Raw genomic sequence first — 19,920 nt, 5'->3', positions numbered from 1 at the left:
AGACTTCCCTCCTACCCCTCATTATTACTCCACAGACTTCCCTCCTATTCCTCATTATTACTCCTCATACTTCAACCCTCTCATTACTCTGCAGACTTCCCTCACACCCTCATCATTACTCCACAATCTTTCCTCCCACCCCCTCATTATTACTCTACAGACTTCCCTCTCATTTCGTCAATCAGTATTACTCCTCAGATCTCCTTCCCATTCTTTCATTATTACCCTTCAGAACTCCCCTTTGCCCCTCCAAAAATGTTACTGTGAATATTCTTATACAAGAGTTTATCGGCCGGGCACGGTGGCTCAAGCCTGTAATCCCAGCACTTTGGGAGGCCGAGACGGGCGGATCACGAGGTCAGGAGATCGAGACCATCCTGGCTAACACGGTGAAACCCCGTCTCTACTAAAAAACACAAAAACTAGCCGGGCGAGGTGGTGGGCACCTGTAGTCTCAGCTACTCGGGAGGCTGAGGCAGGAGAATGGCGTAAACCCGGGAGGCGGAGCTTGCAGTGAGCTGAGATCCGGCCACTGCACTCCAGCCTGGGCGACAGAGCGAGACTCCGTCTCAAAAAAAAAAAAAAAAAAAAAGAGTTTATCCAGAGCACTTTCTCAACATCTGCACAACTGACATTTGCGGCTGGGAATTCTCTGTTGTGTGTGTGTATGGGGGTGGGTGAGGGAGGCTGTCCTATGCCCTGTAGGATCCCTGGCCTCTACCCACTGGATACCAGTGACACTCCCTCCACCCCACTGTCATAAGTATTAAAAATATCTCTAGTGCTCTAACCCTAATCCAGATCTTCCAGCTTTAAAGTTATTCTTTCTATATACTATGCTGCCTTCAGTCACCATTCATATACTGTTTCAAAGGTATGTAAGTTCAACTTGTTCCTATTTAGTGAGATCTTTACACTTACACCTGAAACATTTATTTATTAAATATGTTCATAAAAAACATTTAGCAAAAACAAAAAGGAAAATGGAAACATGGAGAACATTTCTTTTTTTTTTCCACTTTGCTTAAGGACAAACCAAAGTAAAGGCTATATTCATTTCCCTACAAAAGAAACTTAAGATTTCTCCCTTAAGAACCTGGGCTGGACCTCAACCTGGTGGGACTGGCTGTTAGGTCTGCACATCATTCACACCTACGGGAGCAAGGAGGAAAAGGGAGGGGCTTTCTGGGGCCTGAGTTCTCGAAAGAACCACCACACCCAGTTTTGAGCTCTGCTCTCAGGAGCCACAGCCTGCTGGCCTTGCCCAGGTCCTGTGATGACGGATGCTCATGGGGTGCTGATGAACATCCTGGATCACAAAGGGGTGGCTGGTAGGGGACATGGACTGCCAGCAGGGTGGTGGATTGTCCCCAGGAGGGGCTGGGCTCCCCTGAGACTGGGCTTTTCCACCACCCCACATGGGAGGGAGCAATCCCCAAGGCTACTCAGGCTCCACTCCTCTTACCACCACCCCCCTGCACTTCCCTCTCAGTGCAGAGCAAAGGCATTTTGTAGGTTCTTAGTGTGACATCATTCATTTTCTACCTAGTGCCTATTGGAAATCCTCATTCCCTGTTCAAGAAGTGCGTGCTTCTCTGAAAGTTGGCCAGGCAAGCAGGTTTTAAATTAAGCACCCTATATACTGGGGATGTGTCAGCATTTGGTTAATAAGAGCCATTAGCCTGGATACCAGATGTCATGTGACTTCTCAGCAACAAGGAATGAAAGCGGGTGGCGGCGGGCATTACGACACCCTGGGAGGGAGGGAGCCTCCAGCCTGGCAGTCCACAGAACTGGGCTAGAAGTGCATGTGGAAGGACACAGATGCACACATGTGCACGCACACACCCCCAAAACCGTCGTCCCTGTCTCCCTGGGGGACTGGTTCCAGGACTCCTCACAGATACTAAACTCCACAGACACGTCCCTCATATGAAAGAGTGTAACAACTTCAAATAAACAATGTGCATATGCACAGCCTCCTGTATGCGTCAAATCACCTCTAGATTACTTACAATACCTAATATAATGTAAATGCTATGTAAATAGTTGTTATACTATATTGTTTAGGGAATAATGACAAGAAAAAGGCTTTTTTAAAAATACAGGACTGACTAGGCATGGTGGCTCACGCCTATAATCCCAGCACCTTGGGAGACCAAGGCACGTGGATCACTTGAAGTCAGGAATTCGAGACCAGCCTGGCCAACATGGCAAAACCCCTGTTTCTACAAAAAATACACAGAAGTTAGCCAGGCGTGGTGGTGCACACCTATAGTGCCAGCTACTTGGGAGGCTGAGGCAGGAGAATCACTTGAACCCAGGAGGCGGAGGTTGCAGTGAGCCGAGATTGCGCCACTGCACTCCAGCCTGGGCCACAGAGTAAGACGCTGTCTCAAAAAAAAAAAAAAAAAAAAGTTTTTTTAAGTCTGTAGTTGTTCACTACAGAGGCAGCTATCTGTACTTTTTCTAAACATTTTTATTCCAAGTTTGGTTGAATCCACAGATGTGGAACCCATGGGCATAGCGGGCCAACTGAACCCACAGATGGAAATCTGTCCTGTCTTGTGCAGGGGAAAAATCCCACTGTCCTTAATGCAGACTGACAAGGTCTCTGGAGCCCATGTACGGGGGCTTAGGTATAGGGTCCTCCTACCGAAGGACTCCCCTCACTGGGGTCGGGGTAAGACAAGACGGATGGCTCCTGAGAGCTAAGACCCTCCCTGTCCTGGGCATCACTCACTTGTTCTGCCCCACCTGCTTCCAGCTTTGACGAAGACTTGTTTCTGTCCTTCATGTCTTCCTTGCCAGTTGTTTCCTTTCTAGGACACTTGACCCTCATGCTAGCTCAGCTGTTACTAGTTCGCCCCATCCTCAACCTGAAAATCTTTCTAACAGCTTTTCTCTACTCTTGCAAAAAGGACCTTCATGGCGCCTACAGACTCTGCCAGGTGCGGCCGCTGCTCACACCCCAGCCTCACTCCCTGCGTCAGGCCACATTGGTGCCTTCCTACCTTTCTTCATGAGCCCTGGTTCAGGAGACGACCCTTATCCACATACTTCAAGTTTACATCATATTTACTGGTGAAACTCATAACAATTTCCCCATAAGATCAGGAATAAAAACAGCACTCACCACTTCTGTCCAATATTATCCTGGAAACTCTAGCCAGGGTAATTAGGGGGAAAAAAAAAAAAAAGGCATCTAGATTGTTTTAAACTAGAGAGCATAAGTCTGATTGAACGGATTCTTTCTGGTGATAAGATACCAAATTATAAACAAGACCTACGGGGATGCAGGTGGGCCACGCAAATAGCTGTGTGTATGTGGCCACTGCATGGTCTTTGATCTCAAGGCATCAGAGGCTACTTCCTCAGGATAAGTGACTACTGGCCAAAGCAAAACCTCAGGAATTACCCGGGGAATTTGGGGTCCTCTGTAGACCCATGACAACAGCTGGCCTAATTGTCCAGGTTGTGGGCAACTGCTACTGTGCTGGCAATGTAAACCATGTGGCCCTTTATCACCAGGCTGCATGGGGTTCCTAGTACTCCACAGGTGAGAGGTGGGGAAGGCCAGGGCAGCTTTGAGATGGGACATTTGCTGGGGAGCAGGGTGTGGACAGTGGGGACTGTTTGATGGCAGCCGGCAGGAGCGGGCAGGTGGGTGGAGGAGGGAGGACCTCTGCACTTTGCATTAGGAAGGGCAACACTGATGCTGCCACCATTGGCTCTTACTTGTGATCACAAAGGGGCACAACTCCTCTGCTGGGGCAGTATATTCCCAAAGCGAGCCACAGTGAGAGCCATTCTCCCTGGCCAGCCTGCACATGGCTCCACCCTTGTGAGGGCGAGCAGACAGGATGTCTTCTGGGAAACTGGCAGTAGCTGAGCGAGGTCTGGATAAACTCCCCTCAACTGGACCAGGCCTTGTGCTAGGCATTTTCACAGATGCTGCTTCATTTCACCCTCACGACACTCCTGTGAGATGATTGATGCAGGCTCCTGGCATTTCCTGCTGGTTTCACCACTGGCCACCATGGTGGCCCAAGCCTAAGGCTCCTGGCACTGCAGCCACACGGAATCTTTCTGCCTCCTTGGTCTGGCTCTGCTCCCCTGGCCTCTCCCCACTTCCCAGGCAGGACTGCTAACTCCTGCTCAGCCTTTGGATCTCATTTCCATCACTCCTTCCCCAGACTCTGGCGAACCCCCCGCCATACCCTCCCCTAGCCCACGGCTCCCCCAGAGCAGGGGTGAATCGTAGCATGACAGTGACTTGTGTGGCTATTTGGCTAACTCCCCCTGAGATGGGGCCTCAAGATCTGTGTTGACAGTGTGTAGCAGGAGGGGGACGTGGGCTTGAGTCTGTGTGCTGGGTTTGAGGCCAAGCTCTGCATCTGTAAAACCTAAGCAGATTCAGGCAATGGCCTAGGTCCTTTTTCTTTTTCTTTTTTTTTTTTTTCTGAGATGGAGTCTCGCTCTGTCGCCACGGCTGGAGTGCAGTGGCCGGATCTCAGCTCACTGCACGCTCTGCCTCCCGGGTTTACGCCACTCTCCTGCCGCAGCCTCCTGAGTAGCTGGGACTACAGGCGCCCGCCACCTCGCCCAGCTAGTTTTTTGTATTTTTTAGTAGAGACGGGGTTTCACCGTGTTAGCCAGGATGGTCTTGATCTTGTGACCTTGTGATCCGCCCGTCTCGGCCTCCCAAAGTGCTGGGATTACAGGCTTGAGCCACCGCGCCCGGCTTCTTTTTCATATATTAACTTGTTTTTATTTTTTTTTTAACACCGAGTCTCGCTCTATGATGCAGGCTGGAGTGCAGTGGCACGATCTCGGCTCACTGCAACCTCCGCCTCCCAGGTTCAAGTGATTCTTGTGCCTCAGCCTCCCAAGTAGCTGGGATTACAGGTGCCCACCACCATGCCCGTCTAATTTTTGTACTTTTAGTAGAGACGGGGTTTTGCCATTTTGGCCAGACTGGTGTCGAACTCCTGACCTCAAGTGATCCGCCCGCCTCAGCCTCCCAAAGTGCTGCGATTACAGGTGTAGGCCACTGTGCCCAGCCTCTTTATTTTTAGCCATGAAGTTCTGCCACGTTGCCCAGGCTGGTCTTGAACTCCTGGGCTTAAGTGATCCTCCCACCTTGGCCTCCCACAGTGCTGGGATTACAAGTGTAAGTCACTGCACCCGGTTCTAGGTCTTTTTTCTAATTCTAAGAAAGTTTTACAGAGAGCTCTGAACAGCACTGAGGAACACAGGAAATCTGTGCCAATGAAGCTGTCGTGGAACACAGTCGGTGGAAACAGCCATTTTCCCAGACTCCAACAGCCTGGAAAACCCAGGCAATCTCCTCTGTGTCACTAGGTGGCAATCCTGCGTCATTAATAAGAAGAATGACTTCTTTTTTTTTGTTTTGTTTTGAGACGGAGTTGTTTCTTGTTGCCCAGGCTGGAGTGGAATGGCACGATCTCAGCTCACCGCAACCTGTGCCTCCTGGGTTCAAGCAATTCTCTTGCCTCAGCCTCCCGAGTAGTTGGGATTACAGGCATGTGCCACCACGCCTGGCTAATCTTGTATTTTTAGTAGAGATGGGGTTTCTCCATGTTGGTCAGGCTGGTCTTGAACTCCTAATCTCAAGTGATCCGCCTGCCTTGGCCTCCCGAAGTGCTGGGATTACAGGCATGAGCCACCATGCCTGGTCTACTTATTTTCCTTCTATCTACGCATTTGAAGTTATTAAAGTCTACTGCTGATGTGTGGTAGAAGTACTATACAATGGTGTGAGACTGCCCATCCTTTCCCAGCTCCGCACTCAGTAGTAGTCACACTGGTAGCTTGAAATTGGCCATGGGGAGAGAATTTTACCCGAGAAACTGGTAAATGTTACAGTTCAGGCCTTTTCCTCACTGGAGTGCCCGCTGTTTACCAGAACACTGCCATCCTACCATCCTCATGCTGCCCTCACAACAAAACAGGCGCACTCATGTCTACAAATGCCTTGCCAACTTTTGTTTCATTATTTCCTTACTGTTAGTATTTTTAGAGACAAGGTCTTGCAATGATGCCCAGGCTGGGGTACAGTGACATGATTATACCTCACTGCAGTCTTGAACCCCTGAACTTGGGCCATCCTCCTGCTTTAGCCATCTGAGTGCTGGGACTACAGCCATTTGCCCCATTTGTTTTATAATGGCTATGTAGAATTTAGATAATTTTGGTAGTTCTGGTACTTTATGATACAGTATTTGTATTTCTAATAAACATCACAGAATTGAAAGTTGTGTTATAAAAGTAATTATTTCATTGAGATAATTTTTTTTTTTTTTTTTGAGACAGAGCCTCACTCTGTCACCTGGCTGCAGTGCAGTGGAATGATCTCAGCTCGCTGCAGCCTCCGCCTCCTGGGTTCAAGTGATTATCATGCCTCAGTCTCCCAAGCAGCTGGGATTACAGGCACCTGCCACCATGCCCGGCTAATTTTTGTATTTTTAGTAGAGACAGGGTTTCACATGTTGGTCAGCCTGGTCTCGAGCTCCTGACCTCAAGTGATCCTCCTGCCTCAGCCTCTCAAAGTGCTGTGATTAACGGCGTGAGCCACTGTGCCCGGCTAGATAATGGGGAGTTGCAGCAAGATTTCAGACTTGACAATAAGTTATTTTTCCTTTTGACATTTCAATAATAAAGACTTATTATATATATAATAGATAGTATTTATATATACAATATACATGTTAGTATATGGTTATAAAATTATACATCACTGAGCAAATCCAGTGTTTCATTATATGTAATTTTGTACAATGTAGTTTAGTTTTCTTATTTTAGGGTAATTTGTACACATCACTTTATGTGTCTATTACCAATTAACATAAATACACGAAAAAGCTGACCTACAGCAACTTCTTTTTGCACCAGGTTCTTTTTTCTGAGTAGGGCAATCACATTAAACCCAGAAGCAAATAACATTTCCTGACGAATTAAGCACACTACATCCAGTTTGCTTTGTGAAAACTTGCACTGCAAGAGTCCTGTATTAGTGACCAGAGAAGAAACAACTGATCTATTTGCCCCAAGACATTAGGATGTCAGCTGACATTTGAGTCCTCACGGATGGCTGCCGAATCTCACAAGGTGCCAAAAGTCCACAAGAAAACAAAACCCCAAATGACATCAAAACTCAACTGAGGGCTAGTTAATTTCCTCTGCCCTGGCAATGTCCATCCTTTCCACGGGATGTTCACTGTTATGATGACTGCAGCTGAGATGTTTAGTTAGAAAGAGACTGTAGAGGCCAGGAGTTCGAGACCAGCCTGGCCAACATGGCAAAACCCCATCCCTACTAAAAATTAGCCGGGCGTGGTGGCGCATGCCTGTAATCCCAGCTACTTGGGAGGTTGAGGCATGTGAATCACTTGAACGTGGGAGGCAGATGTTGAGCTGCAGTGAGCCAGGATCGCACCATTGCACCCCAACCTCAGTGACAGAGTGAGACTCTGTCAAAAAAAAAAAAAAAGAGAGAGAGAGAGAGAGACTGTGGAATAGTGCAGAGCCGGAAGGAGTTTGTGACTTTTCTTCTTCAAATTGTCCAAAAGAGGCTCTAATATCTAGTGTATGTTACCGTTACTGCAGAACTGTGTGCCGCTGATGCTCTGTGCCCATGGAGAACAGGCACAGCTGCCAAGGGTGTGTGTGTGTTGGGGGCGGGCATCTCCCTGTCTAGTCTCCTTGTTTTGGCTTCCCCAGGCTGTCCATTCCCCGCATTAAAGCCAGCAATGCCTGAAGTGTACACCTTCAAGGAATCCACAGCTCTAGGCAGGCCAGAGATTTGAGTTCTTGAGAATAAAGCCACTGGGCCAGGGAATGTCACCTTTCAACCCTGGTGGCGCATTAAAATTTCCTTGTGAGACCGACCAATGAATAACAGTAATGAGACAAATACAAAATAACTTTCAAATAGCACTGTGCTTTATAGCACACAAAGCCCTTACTTAACCTTCAAGAAAACTCTGAGGAGTGGGTTTTCAAAATTATTATATTATTAGTATCCCTATTATACAGGTGAAGACACCAAGGAGTAGAAAGATTAAGTGACAAGCCTGGGGTAGCACACAGAAGGCACATGGCTCAGTAAATATTGATGAATGAAAGAAAAAGGAACGAATGGATAAACCAGGACTCACATCCTGCTCTTACAGCTGCAAATCCTGTGCTCTCTGCACTCTAAATGCCACCTTTTGTGAATTTCTCTGTAGCTCCCATACCTCCTGGGTGGGTGTGCCTCGTCTATGCCAAGGGGAGCTGGGATTAAGCTTTCGAATATCACCTCTTTGTTCTGCAGATGTGAAATGTATGTCTTGAAATTCCAAGAAGGAAAATAATGGCATTTTATTCCACTGGCCCTTAAAAATCTGCTGTGTTCCAAAAGGTTGAATCTATAAACATTACTGGAAATGTGGAAATGGATGCCAAGAATTCCTCAGCACCATGTCTGCCTGGGCCAGGATATGGCTGCTGCTCCCACAGATTATGGGTTGAGAAATATTGCTGTTGGACACTTGATGGAAATTTTAAGCCCCTTGAAAATATGACTCCATTGGGAGGATCTTGACAAGAGACACAGAGGCAGCATTTAACTATTTCTGTTGGCCCCTCCTTTGTGGCATGCCCAGAAGCCCCACTACTGAGCACCTGCAAGACTTTTCTGTTTTTCCAACTTCTAGTTGGATTAATCTCTGGAGTATCTTGAAATTTCCTGAAGTTGTCCTCCCACAAAATGGACCACAGGATTAAAAAGGTTAACAGACATTTCCAGTCTGGGTTTGAATGCTTCCAAGAATGAACTGCAGGTAGATTATGTACATTTCAGTTATAGGAGGGAAAATTATGAAACACAATGGATAGTGAGATCAGAGCAAAGGTGGATGGATGAACTGTTTTGTGTATTTTTTTGAGACGGATTCTCGCTCTGTCGCCCAGGCTGGAGTGCAGTGGCGCAATCTCAGCTCACTGCAAGCTCTGCTTCCCAGTTTCATGCCATTCTCCTGCCTCAGCCTCCCGAGTAGCTGGGACTACAGGCGCCCACCACCATGCCTGGCTAATTTTTTGTATTTTTAGTAGAGACGGGGTTTCACCATGTTAGACGGGATGGTCTCAATCTCCTGACCTCGTGTTCCGTCCACCTTGGCCTCCCAAAGTGCTGGGATTACAGGCGTGAGCCACCGCGCCCGGCCTGGATGAACTGTTTATAAGGTTCTTGCCTAACCTCTTCTCTTTCCTTGAGAATCAGGAAAGATCTTTGACCTGAGTTAGACTTTTCAAAAGCTATACTAATCGATGGCAAGATCCTGATTCCCACTGCAGATCTCTCAGTGTTTCCAGGAGAATGATAATGATAGCTACCATGTGCACAAATACTGCAATGCAAGGGTAAAGAATCCAGTTGGGATGGTAATTAATTTAGTGAAATCTTCATGCTCTCTTAAAACAACTGATTGAACCTAAAATAAACTGATAAAGACTTGCCTGAGTTAACTTGAGGTGCTAATTACATCATTTGATTTTATCCATATTACATGATCCAAAATAAATTACAGAAAAAGTGCATTGAGGGATGAGAGAAGAAGGAAAGAGAAACCCAGAATGTGAAAGCTAGGAAAGAAAGACCATAGTAATCCTACTTTTATAGACTGGTGAAAGTCAAGGTGACTGTTTAGAACTTTGATGTATATAGGAATTTTCATATTTATGGAAAAAGTACAAACTTGGGATCCTAAAATTCCCTGCATGCTTCAACAGCCTCCTGTGGGATAAATACAATTCAGGTTTTTATGGCAAACACGAAGAAGCTGTTAAATTTAGGTAACCATGGGGATCTGGCCACATTAGATACTTTTAATTTTCACCTTTATGTGTTTTAGAAAATAAATACAAGAAAAGGCTCCGCCCTTTGCCCAGGGTACTATTTTGTAAGGAATGTTTGCACAGCAGATTTACGGTTACAAAGAGGAGGCTGGCTAAGACATAGCGTGCCTACTGATCGTGTTTCACACACAAGGAGATCTTCCTGCCTAGTAGACAGCTGTGAAGGTGTCCTCTCCTTCCGGCCTCATGGCCAGCCTCCAAGACAGCACCACGTGTACCCAGTCTTTAGGCCGGAAGGCGGCAAAGGGTGTGATAAGACTGAAATAGGGAACCACATGGCAGAGGGCTGGAAGGGAGCAGCCTTGGTTAAGACACAGTGTTCCTAAATTGCCTACTTTTGGCTGACAGATGCTCCCAGCTGGCTGATGTGCAAGTCTGCAACTTGCAAAGTAGGCTGGAAAGATGGTTTTGCTTGCCAAAACCAAAGTAAGTAGGCAGCTAGCAGACAGAGCTAAGAGATTTGGTGCATTCTGTTGCCTGCTTTTAATACCCTGCCTACTTTGAGGGATCAAACTGGGCCTAGGAGGGTGACTTAGTGATGCTCACCCACCTGAAAGGTGTAGGTCTGGGTGAGAGATCAAAAATCCTGTGAGCCTAACAGCACCCTTGCAATTCACCTTCACATGGAGGCTTCCCTGGCTTTATCAATCAGACCACAGGTGCCTTCAGACTAATGGTTTTCCAAATGTGGTCCCTGGATCAGAGGATCACCTGGGAACATGGTAGAAATGCAAATTCTTAGGCCCTACCCCAGACCTACAGAATCAGAAACTCGAGAAGTGGGCCAGCAAGCTTTCCAGGTGATTCTAGTGCACACTCGAGTTTGAGAACTACTGGTTTAGACCAAGCCAATCAGGTAAACCACAGTCATGACAACTGCTAGGATATAGCTACTTAAAGCCCAAGAGTGGGGGGTAGTGGAAGGGAAGAGGAGAGGGAGACACACACACACACACGCGCAGAGAGAGGTCTATATAAGGGTGGCATGTACTCTACTGATGGTCGTCTGTGTGATAAAACTAAGGTGCTTTCAGCTGGGTGCCGTAGCTCACGCCTGTAATCCCAGCTACTTTGGGAGAACAAGGCAGGCAGATCACGAGGTCAAGAGATCGAGACCATCCTGGTCAACATGGTGAAACCCCGCCTCAACAAAAAATACAAAAAAATTAGCTGGCTGTGGTGGCGGGCTACTCAGGAGGCTGAGGCAGGACAGTCACTTGAACCCAGAACATGGAGGTTTCCGTGAGCCGAGATCGCACCACTGCACTGCAGCCTGGCAACAGAATAAGACTGTCTCAAAAACGAAACAAACAAACAAAAAAAACCAACTAAGGTGCTTTCATATTTGTAGCCCAAATGAAGTGAGGTAAGACTTGCCAGGGGAAAAGGAACGCTAGGAGAGAACATGGTAAAGTTCCTAAGAGCTTTGTGGTCTTTAGAAGGAAGCTGCTAAGGCAGGAAAAACATCAAATAATAGGGCAAATAGGGCATAAAGGTTAATGGGGCCAGGCACGGTGGCTCATGCCTGTAATCCCAGCACTTTGGAAAGCCGAGGTGGGTGGATTACTTGAGGTCAGGAGTTCGAGACTAGCCTGGCCAACATGGGAAACCCCGTCTCTGCTAAAAATAAAAAAATTAGGCTGGGTGCGGTGGCTTACATCTGTAATCCCAGCACTTTGGGAGGCTGAGGTGGGTGGATCACGAGGTCAGGAGATCGAGACCATCCTGGCCAACACAGTGAAACCCTGTCTCTACTAAAATACAAAATAAATAAAGTAATTAGGTGGGTGTGGTGGCACGTGCCTGTAGTCCTGGCTACTCGGGAGGCTGAGGCAGGGGAATCGCATGAACCCGGGAGGCGGAGATTGCAGTGAGCCGAGATCGTGCCACTGCACTCCAGCCTGGCAACAGAGTGAGACTCCGTATCAAAAAAAGAAAAAAAAAATTAGCTGGGCGTGGTGCTGGGTACCTATAATCCCAGCTACTCAGGAAGCTGAGGCAGGAGAATCACTTGAACCTGGGAGGAGGAGGCTGCAGTGAGCCAAGATTGTGCCACTGCACTGCAGCCTGGACAACAGAGCGAAACCCTGTCTCAAAAAACAAAGCAACCAAACAACAAACAAAAAGGTCGATGGATGGCTGCCCCCCTCAGAGGACGGAGCTGTTGGCTTCTCTTCCTGCACAGGTCTGTTTTGCATTCCTACCTCCTGATCCTCATTTGAAACTTCTCCATGGTGCTAGAGACAGGAGAGAGTGGAAAATGGAAGTGGGCCTGAGAGAGGGGAAGAGAAGAAAGAGTGGGCGGGAGCAGGCCGTGACTGGTTTTAGCAGACAGTCACTCCACCACGGAGAGTCGTGCAGAGCTGGAAGATTCCTTACAAGTCTCTAGTTCAACCTCCATGAAGTAACAGGGATCCTCATCATCATCACTCTGTCACCATCATCACCACCCTCAAGCTAGAGTTATGTGAGTAGACTTCTGCCAGCCAAGTACCATGCTAGAGATTTTACGTGTATTATTTCTAGTCCTCCTGACAACCCTGCAAGCTTGATGGCATTACATTAGTGCTTAGACAAGGAAACTAGAGGGTAAGCAGCAGGTCCAGTGTTAGAGAGACCTCTCTTCCCCTTATCTGACATTTGACAACACTACTCTGAACGCTCCTGCCTGGTGATCCCCATCCAGCCGGTGCCTGGATGCTCCCAGGGACAAAATGCTCTTTACATGCGAGGGCAACTCATATTTGGGTTGCTACAATGTTCTTCCTTTACTGGAGCCAAAATCTACCTCCTGGCCGAGTTCACTAACTGGTTTTCAGCTGGCGCTAGTTCCATCCCTATGACTCCACAGGACATGTCTTAACCCCCTTTTAAAACTGATAGCTCTTCTAATATCTACACAGAGCTTCGGGCATCTTCACTTCCTCCGGCTAAAAAGCCTGGATTCTCTTCACCACTCTTTATTTATATACTAGAAAGGTAGAGAGGCTGTCACTGTAAAGCCACAAAAACTCATATTCTTCAACAAACATCATATAGAACACTGGGATGTTATTCTTAATGTTGCTGAAGACTCTTAAAGCTGTTTTATTTATGCAACTGCAGGCACAGACCCAAATCAAAAGCTCCCTTATTCCTCAACCATGCAAGAAAGCACAAAGAGGTCGCAGAGTCACTGTATCTGGGGCCAAAGGGCACCCATCTTCTGATGTTTCCAAGCTAAGCCTTCTCTGGAGAATGAAATGAGCTGTCTGCTATTAATGTGGCTGTACCTTTAGAAATGCCAGCCACAGCCCCACAGCCTTGGCTCCCGGAATACAGCACTGAGGTGGAAAACTGAACTTTACAATCCTGTACTGACAGCCCCCAGGAACCTCTGAACCCTTGTTCTGAATGATGGAGATGGAGCTTGCCAGCTGCATCCACGGGATGTGAGAATCTTACCCTGCGGCTCCCTGGTCTGGGACCTTGAGGAAATCCAGGCTCTCTGGCGTCTGTGACACGCGGTCTGAACCAGTAGACTGCTGCTGTGGCAAGGGCGGGCGGGCCATGGAGGTGTACAGGCTTTTCTGACTGGACCTCTGGCCTCCAGGAGCATCGGGATGTGGCACAAACTGGTTTCTGATGACTCCGTTCTGATGGTATCCTAGAGAGAGAAAGAGAGAAGGAAATAAGGCTTACATTTTTGGATCCTTTGCCAAAAGTCTCTCCACGTTTCTTCCACGTACTACAAGGGAAGCTTACTTAACTTCTGAGTCTCAAGTTCCGCATTTGAAAAAAATGGAAGGCATCACTGCTAACACATTGTGAGAATTAGAGCTGATTCACTGTTCTCCCCATTCCCAGGCTTTACTGAGGTATAACTGACAAATAAAATTGTATGTAATTAACACGTCCAACAACGCATGGTCAACTTCCCGGTATGTGCCCAGAACACAGCGGACACTCAGCACATGCTTGGTGATAATAGAATCCCCAGATTTCCTGGGGTTCAAAGCCCACAGTAGGGAAAGGTAAGCTTGCAGCTGGCTGGGAGACACCTTCTTGGGCTTCAGAAAAATTATGAGGTTATGACTCAAGAGGGCTGGCAGGCAGCTGTTTAAACAGCTGGACATCCATTTTCAAGGGGTCAGTCTTGGGCATCCACTGCAGGAGCCTGCTGTGTGAGGCAGAGGGGGTGCTCTACACAGGCAAGGGAAAAGTGGCCACCCAGTTGGCTCAGTCCGGATGGAGCAAGCTCTCTCAGCCAAACAGCGATGTCTACTTAAAATCACATTAGCCAATAAGTAATGGGTTAGAGTGACAGGCTCCAAACCATGCGTCTTGGCTGACTCGGGCATTAGCATTCCATGCTACGTATGAAGAGGCCCTTATTCATTCTCCCACTGACAGATCTGGGCTGAGTGGAGAAAGAGAACAAGACTCTTCAAGGCCGACTGTGGTGAACCCCACCCAAAAACCTCTTCCAACCAAATTAAGAGAACTCTTTGGTACCAGTGGGATGACCCTTAGAGAAGGACCAGGGGTTCAGTTCTGGCTCTGCCTGATAGCTACACTGATCATGAGCAAGAGAGCTGATCTTTCATAGTCTCAGTTCTTCACGAAAGAACCACGACATAGGTCTAGAATTTGCTTGGTGGCTTCCAGCTCCGACATGCATTTTTCTCTATATCCTTATTATTGCAGAAATAGGGTTCTTCCCGCCCAGTAATAACAGCTGGAATTCTTACTTTGAACCCCGGTTTTCTCAGGGTGGAGCTTTCAAGAGGGTGGCTCCTCATCCAGCCACGTCTCTAGCAATTTCCTCCCACAGGCCACCAGACCAGATCAGAACTAGACACTTGGAGCAAACAGCTGCCCTTCACCTTACCCCATTCCCTCAGTGAGTGACAGCGGAATGGGCTCCCACAGGGTCTGGGTGGAGGAGAGTAGAAGGACCCCACTTGCTGCCTAGGGTCCCAATGAAAGGAGAGGGGCATCTTAAGTGTGTGACATGCCCTTGGGATGTCACATGGCCCATGATAAAAGTCAGGTCCCCACAGGGGCCACCCCACATGCTGCTCGAGATCCCCTTGTCCACGATAAGATCAGAAGTTAAGAGTAAGCATTTAGAAACGTTCATGGCAGTTCGACAGATCTATTTCATGCCAGCTGCATCTTATAATAAGAAATTTTGGCTTATATTTTATATGCTTTGAAAATTCTTCTTCTACTAATTCATTTTTATTGTATCATACAAATGTATGGTATGTGACGGACTGGAAATTTTTTTAAACCCCCCGAAAACCCCTGGTCTTCCACCACAGACAGTTTGAGAAGCACTGGTTGAATGGATCCAGGTCCCACTGTCTCATTTTATTGATGAAAGAACTGGCACTTAGTTGGGGAGCGCTGCTCAAGGTCGGAAACCTTGTGGCCTGATTCGATCTGAGGCTGCTTTGGCCAACCTAGCTGAGGCCAGTGAGCGTTCCAGGTGGACTTGGCCAGAATTCTCCACTGGAACCAGTGCACACGCAGTAATATGGTACTACAGGGCTTCTCCTAAGTTCCTCTGTGCTTGGATTTTCTTCAAAGAAGAAAGGAGGAGACAGAGCTGGGTCAAGGCAGGACGGGGACTCCAAAAGAGATGAGAATTAGTTTCTCACTGCTGGGCCCCAGTGTCCATACTTTACATGCAACGGTGAGATTCCAGAGACTTAAGAAATGTCTCTTTTTTTTTTTTTTTTTTGCTGGGGGCGGGGGGGGGGGGGTGGTGGATAGGGAGGGGAGACGGAGTCTCACTCAGTCACCCAGGCTGGAGTACAGTAGTGCGATCTCAGATCACAGCAACCTCTGCCTCCCAGGCTCAAATGATGTTCATGCCTCAGCTTTGAGAGTAACTGGAATCACTGGTGCATGCCACCATGCCCAGCTAATCCTGAGACAGGGTCTCACTCTGTTACACAGGCTGGAATGCAGTGGCATGATCATAGCCACCTCAGCCTCCCACTTCAGCCTCCTGAGTAGCTGGGATTCCAGGCATGTGCCACTATGTCCAGCTAATTTTTATTTTTTATTTTACGGTTATTTATTTTTGAGACAGAGTGTTGCTCTGTCACCCAGGCTAGAGTGCAGTGGGGTGATCTCAGCTCACTGCAATCTCCACCTCCCGGGTTCAAGCAATTCTCGTGCCTCAGCCTTCCAGTAGCTGGGATTACAGGTGTGTGCCACCATGCCTGGCTAATTGTTGTATTTTTAGTAGAGACAGGGTTTTGTCATGTTGGCCAGGCTGGTCTCAAACTCCTGGCCTCAAGTGATCTGCTCGCCTCGGTCTCCCAAAGTGCTGGGATTATAGGTTTGAACCACTGCGCCCAGCTGCAGCTAATTTTTCAGAACATTTTTATAGAGATGGGGTTTTGCTATGTTGCCCAGGCAGGGCTCAAACTTCTGGTCTCAAGCAAGTCTCCTGCCTTGGTCTCCCAAAGTGTTGGGATTACAGGCGTGAGCCACCACAACCAGCCTCAAGAAATGCTTTTTACTCCTTATCTAAGACATTGGTACAAAGAGAATTCTCTTGGCTGGGAAGATTGGAATCAAATAGTCTCAAAATGACCCTATCAGACTTAGAATCCTAAACTGCTTAATACCAAACACTCTGGGAGCAGTTTTTTATGAACTGAATTTTGTGAGCGATGGGAAAACATTAAAAGATGTTATGTATTTCTGCAAGTGTTCTGCAAACACTACACAGATTTTTAGAGGCAGAAAGTCTAAGATTCAGGTTGAGAGCGTATGGATCTGTGAGTTTTATTTTTATTATTCAAAATGAGAGGCCAGGTGCAGTGGCGCACGCTTTTAATCCCAACACTTTGGGCGGCCAAGGTGGGAGGATTGTTTGAACCTAGGAGTTCAAGACCAGCCTGGGCAACACAGTGAGACTCCATGTCTACAAAGAGTAAAAAAATGAGCCAGGTATGGTGGTGCGTGCCTGTAGTCCCAGCTACTCAACGTGCTGAGGTGGGAGGATCACTTGATCCAGGGAACTTGAGGCTGCAGTGAGCTATGATCGTGCCACTGCACTCCAGTTGGCCAACGGAGACCCCATCCCCAAAAAAGAAGAGATAAACATGAAATGTAAGCGTAAACTTTATAACAACTTTGTAATGCTCTCAGATATTACTTTGTTTTTTTCGAACAGGCCTCCTGAATCCTAATCTCAGAAAATAAATAGAAAACAAATTTCTTCGAATCAGTCATTAAGTTGCTGTAACTTACAAAATACTGTGCAGTGGCCCCCTCCCCTCCTTATCCATGATTTTGCTTTCCACTGTTTCAGTTACCCATGGTCAACTGTGGCCTGGAAATATTAAATGAAAGTTCCAGAAATGAACAATTCCTAAGGTTTAGGTTGTGTGCCATCTCGCTCTGTCCCGCCAGGATGCGAATCGTCCCTTTGCCCAGCCTATCCATGCTCTGTGCACTACCCCGTCATCAGTCACTAAGCAGCCATCTTGTGATTCATAATGGCCCCAGGAAGCTGGCAATTTGGATATGCCAATGAGAAGCCATTAAGCGCTTCCTTTAAGTGAAAGGGTGAACGTTCTCAACTTACTAAGGATAAAATTTATGCAGAGGTTGCTAAGATCTACAGTAACAACGAATCTTCTATCTGTAACACTGTGAAGAAGGAAAACAATTTCTGCTGGTTTTGTGGAAAACTCAAACTGGAAAAGTATAGATAGGTTTTGGTAATATCTGCATTTTCAAGCCCCCACTGGGGGTCTTGGAATGCATCCTCCGAGGATAAGCCGGGGCTACTGTAGTGGTATTTGGCCAGAGCTGGATAGTGGTGGTGTGGTTAGACCTGACAAACTCCTATTTCCATAAAGCATCATCCTGTGTCTTAAAAGCTGACAACAGTCTAGTAGTCACGGACAAGAACTCCTTTCTGTCTGTCAGAAGCCTTTCCTAAGGGAGTAATATTTCGAAGTAATGAAATCCAGATTGCGAACTCAGCCGCAGTTCAGTCTCACTGACCCCTACTTTTCTGAATTGTGAGGTCTCCAGCAGAGTGGCTGTGTTGTACATCTGGCACTGAAATGGTCCAAGCCTGGTTAATACGTGTGCATTGATTGGATGATGGGTTTCTTCCCAAACATATTTTATGTTATGGGTCCAGATTTAGTGGTCCCAGACTATGGTACATGGTTGGCTCACCTGGGGGAGGAGGGGCCGCTCTCATTGGGTAGTTGGCATTTTGGGTCCCACTGGAATAACCTCTATTTTGGGTAGTGTTCCTTCTGGTAGGGCCTGAAATAAACAAGCAAGACAAAGTTAAAATCAGCACTACTGGTTGGTTTTATGGATCCTCATGGTTCTTTGCATATGGAAAATTTTTGAGAAGCTTGGATTCCAGTTCTCAGGTGGATCTGCAGGAGAACAGCTGCAGCGGAGAAGGGGCAGTTGAGGGAAGTATGTAATGGTAGCTACTGGGTGGGAGGGGCTGGAGGACAGGTTTCTAGAGGTACAGTTTTGAAATGTTAGACCGTGGCTTTTAAAGAAGGGCTGATCATCTTACAAAGGTGTTTCTATTTTTGCAGACTTTCTGAGACAGATGGAACATTTTAACATTTGCATTCACGTTCTACACGTTAAGTGGCTGAGCAGGTTCACTAACGCTGCGGATCAGTGGGGTTGGCAGGAAGCCCGTTCCAGCACTGACTGCACGCCTGCCGGTGTCAAGGGCCTTTCCCGCAAGAGTGTGTGTTCTACGGTCCTTGAACTAAACACAGAGACCACGAGGAGTAGAAGCAGACTTGTACCCTTAACACACACATGAAGGAATTAGGAACAAGCTGGGGCCAAAGGAGCACACTGTGGGTCACAGTCAGGGCTGGACAGCAGGGCCAGAGGAGCCAGAGGAGATCTCTGCAGAGACATCTATGTGAGGGAGAAAAGCAATAAACAGGGTCTCGAGTGGAACAGGAAGGAAGGTAGGATTAAACCAGCTGGAAGAGGGTGCAGAGGGAATTTCTTATAAAGAGAAGAGCTGAAGAATAGAGAAGGGTAGGAGGTGACAAGGTGCACACTGCAGACACAGCAAAAGAGCTATAGCTCTGGGGCCTGGGAGAACCAACCACGTGGGACCAGGGGCAAACGGATGTGGCCTATTGGGGGCTTCCCTCCCAGTACCTAGGCCACTCTCCCCACCCCAAATAAGATAGAATCCAACACCTGTTGGGCAGTTTCCACTCTGGGGCTCGCTGCACACACACAGCCTGCTAGTTATTTGCAGCCTTTCTTTGCCTGGCTCTGTGCCCTGGGGTCTGAGTCCTGGGGACAGCCAGGCCTCTGCCTTCCAGTGGGGTGAGGCCTACAGGCCAGGCCAACAGGAGGCACTGGCAGAAGACCAGAATGTCAGGAGGGAGGCAGGGGGACTTCACCTGCCTCCTTCCTGCCTACAGCCTTCAGTTCACCTCGTTCCTCCCTCTGCTGCTTCAGGTTTGCAGATAACAATGGTCTCCTGCTGTTCCTTTTCCCTGGGTCCCTACTTTGTTCCCTAAACCCTGTCCACATCTTTTTCTTGAAAAGTCTCTTCAGAAGCCCCCGAAAAGTTGCTGTCTGTTTTCTGCAAGTACTAACAGATACACAGACATACACCAACATTTCCTGAGTGGTGGCTCTACACATATAAAAATATGATGGGCTGGGCGTGGTGGCTCATGCCTGTAATCCCAGCACTTTGGGGAGGCCGAGACAGGCGTATCACGAGGTCAGGAGATCAAGACCATCCTGGCTAACGTGGTGAAACCCCGTCTCTACTAAAAAAAATACAAAAAACTAGCTTGGCGAGGTGGCGGGCGCCTGTAGTCCCAGCTACTCTGGAGGCTGAGGCAGGAGAATGGGGTCAACCCGGGAGGCGGAGCTTGCAGTGAGCTGAGATCCGGCCACTGCACTCCAGCCTGGATGACACAGCGAGACTCCGTCTCAAAAAAAAAAAATATATATATATATATATAT

At 47.6% G+C, this 19,920-nt stretch overlaps 1 protein-coding gene across 1 annotated transcript in view; it reads right to left on the bottom strand.

Moving 5' to 3' along the window:
- MYO1E (myosin IE) overlaps window positions 1-19,920 on the bottom strand; it is a 242,623-nt gene that overhangs the window by 3,643 nt on the left and 219,060 nt on the right. Inside the window, exons 25-26 of the mRNA XM_023228657.2 lie at window positions 18,118-18,210; window positions 13,366-13,567 (exon numbers count right to left, since the gene is read on the bottom strand). Coding sequence (XP_023084425.1) covers window positions 13,366-13,567; window positions 18,118-18,210 — 295 coding nt within the window. The remainder of the gene's footprint in view (window positions 1-13,365; window positions 13,568-18,117; window positions 18,211-19,920) is intronic.

This window comes from Piliocolobus tephrosceles, chromosome 6, assembly GCF_002776525.5.
Source record: "Piliocolobus tephrosceles isolate RC106 chromosome 6, ASM277652v3, whole genome shotgun sequence".
Classification (NCBI taxonomy): Eukaryota; Metazoa; Chordata; class Mammalia; order Primates; family Cercopithecidae; genus Piliocolobus; species Piliocolobus tephrosceles.
This window is presented reverse-complemented; position numbering and strand designations above follow the sequence as displayed.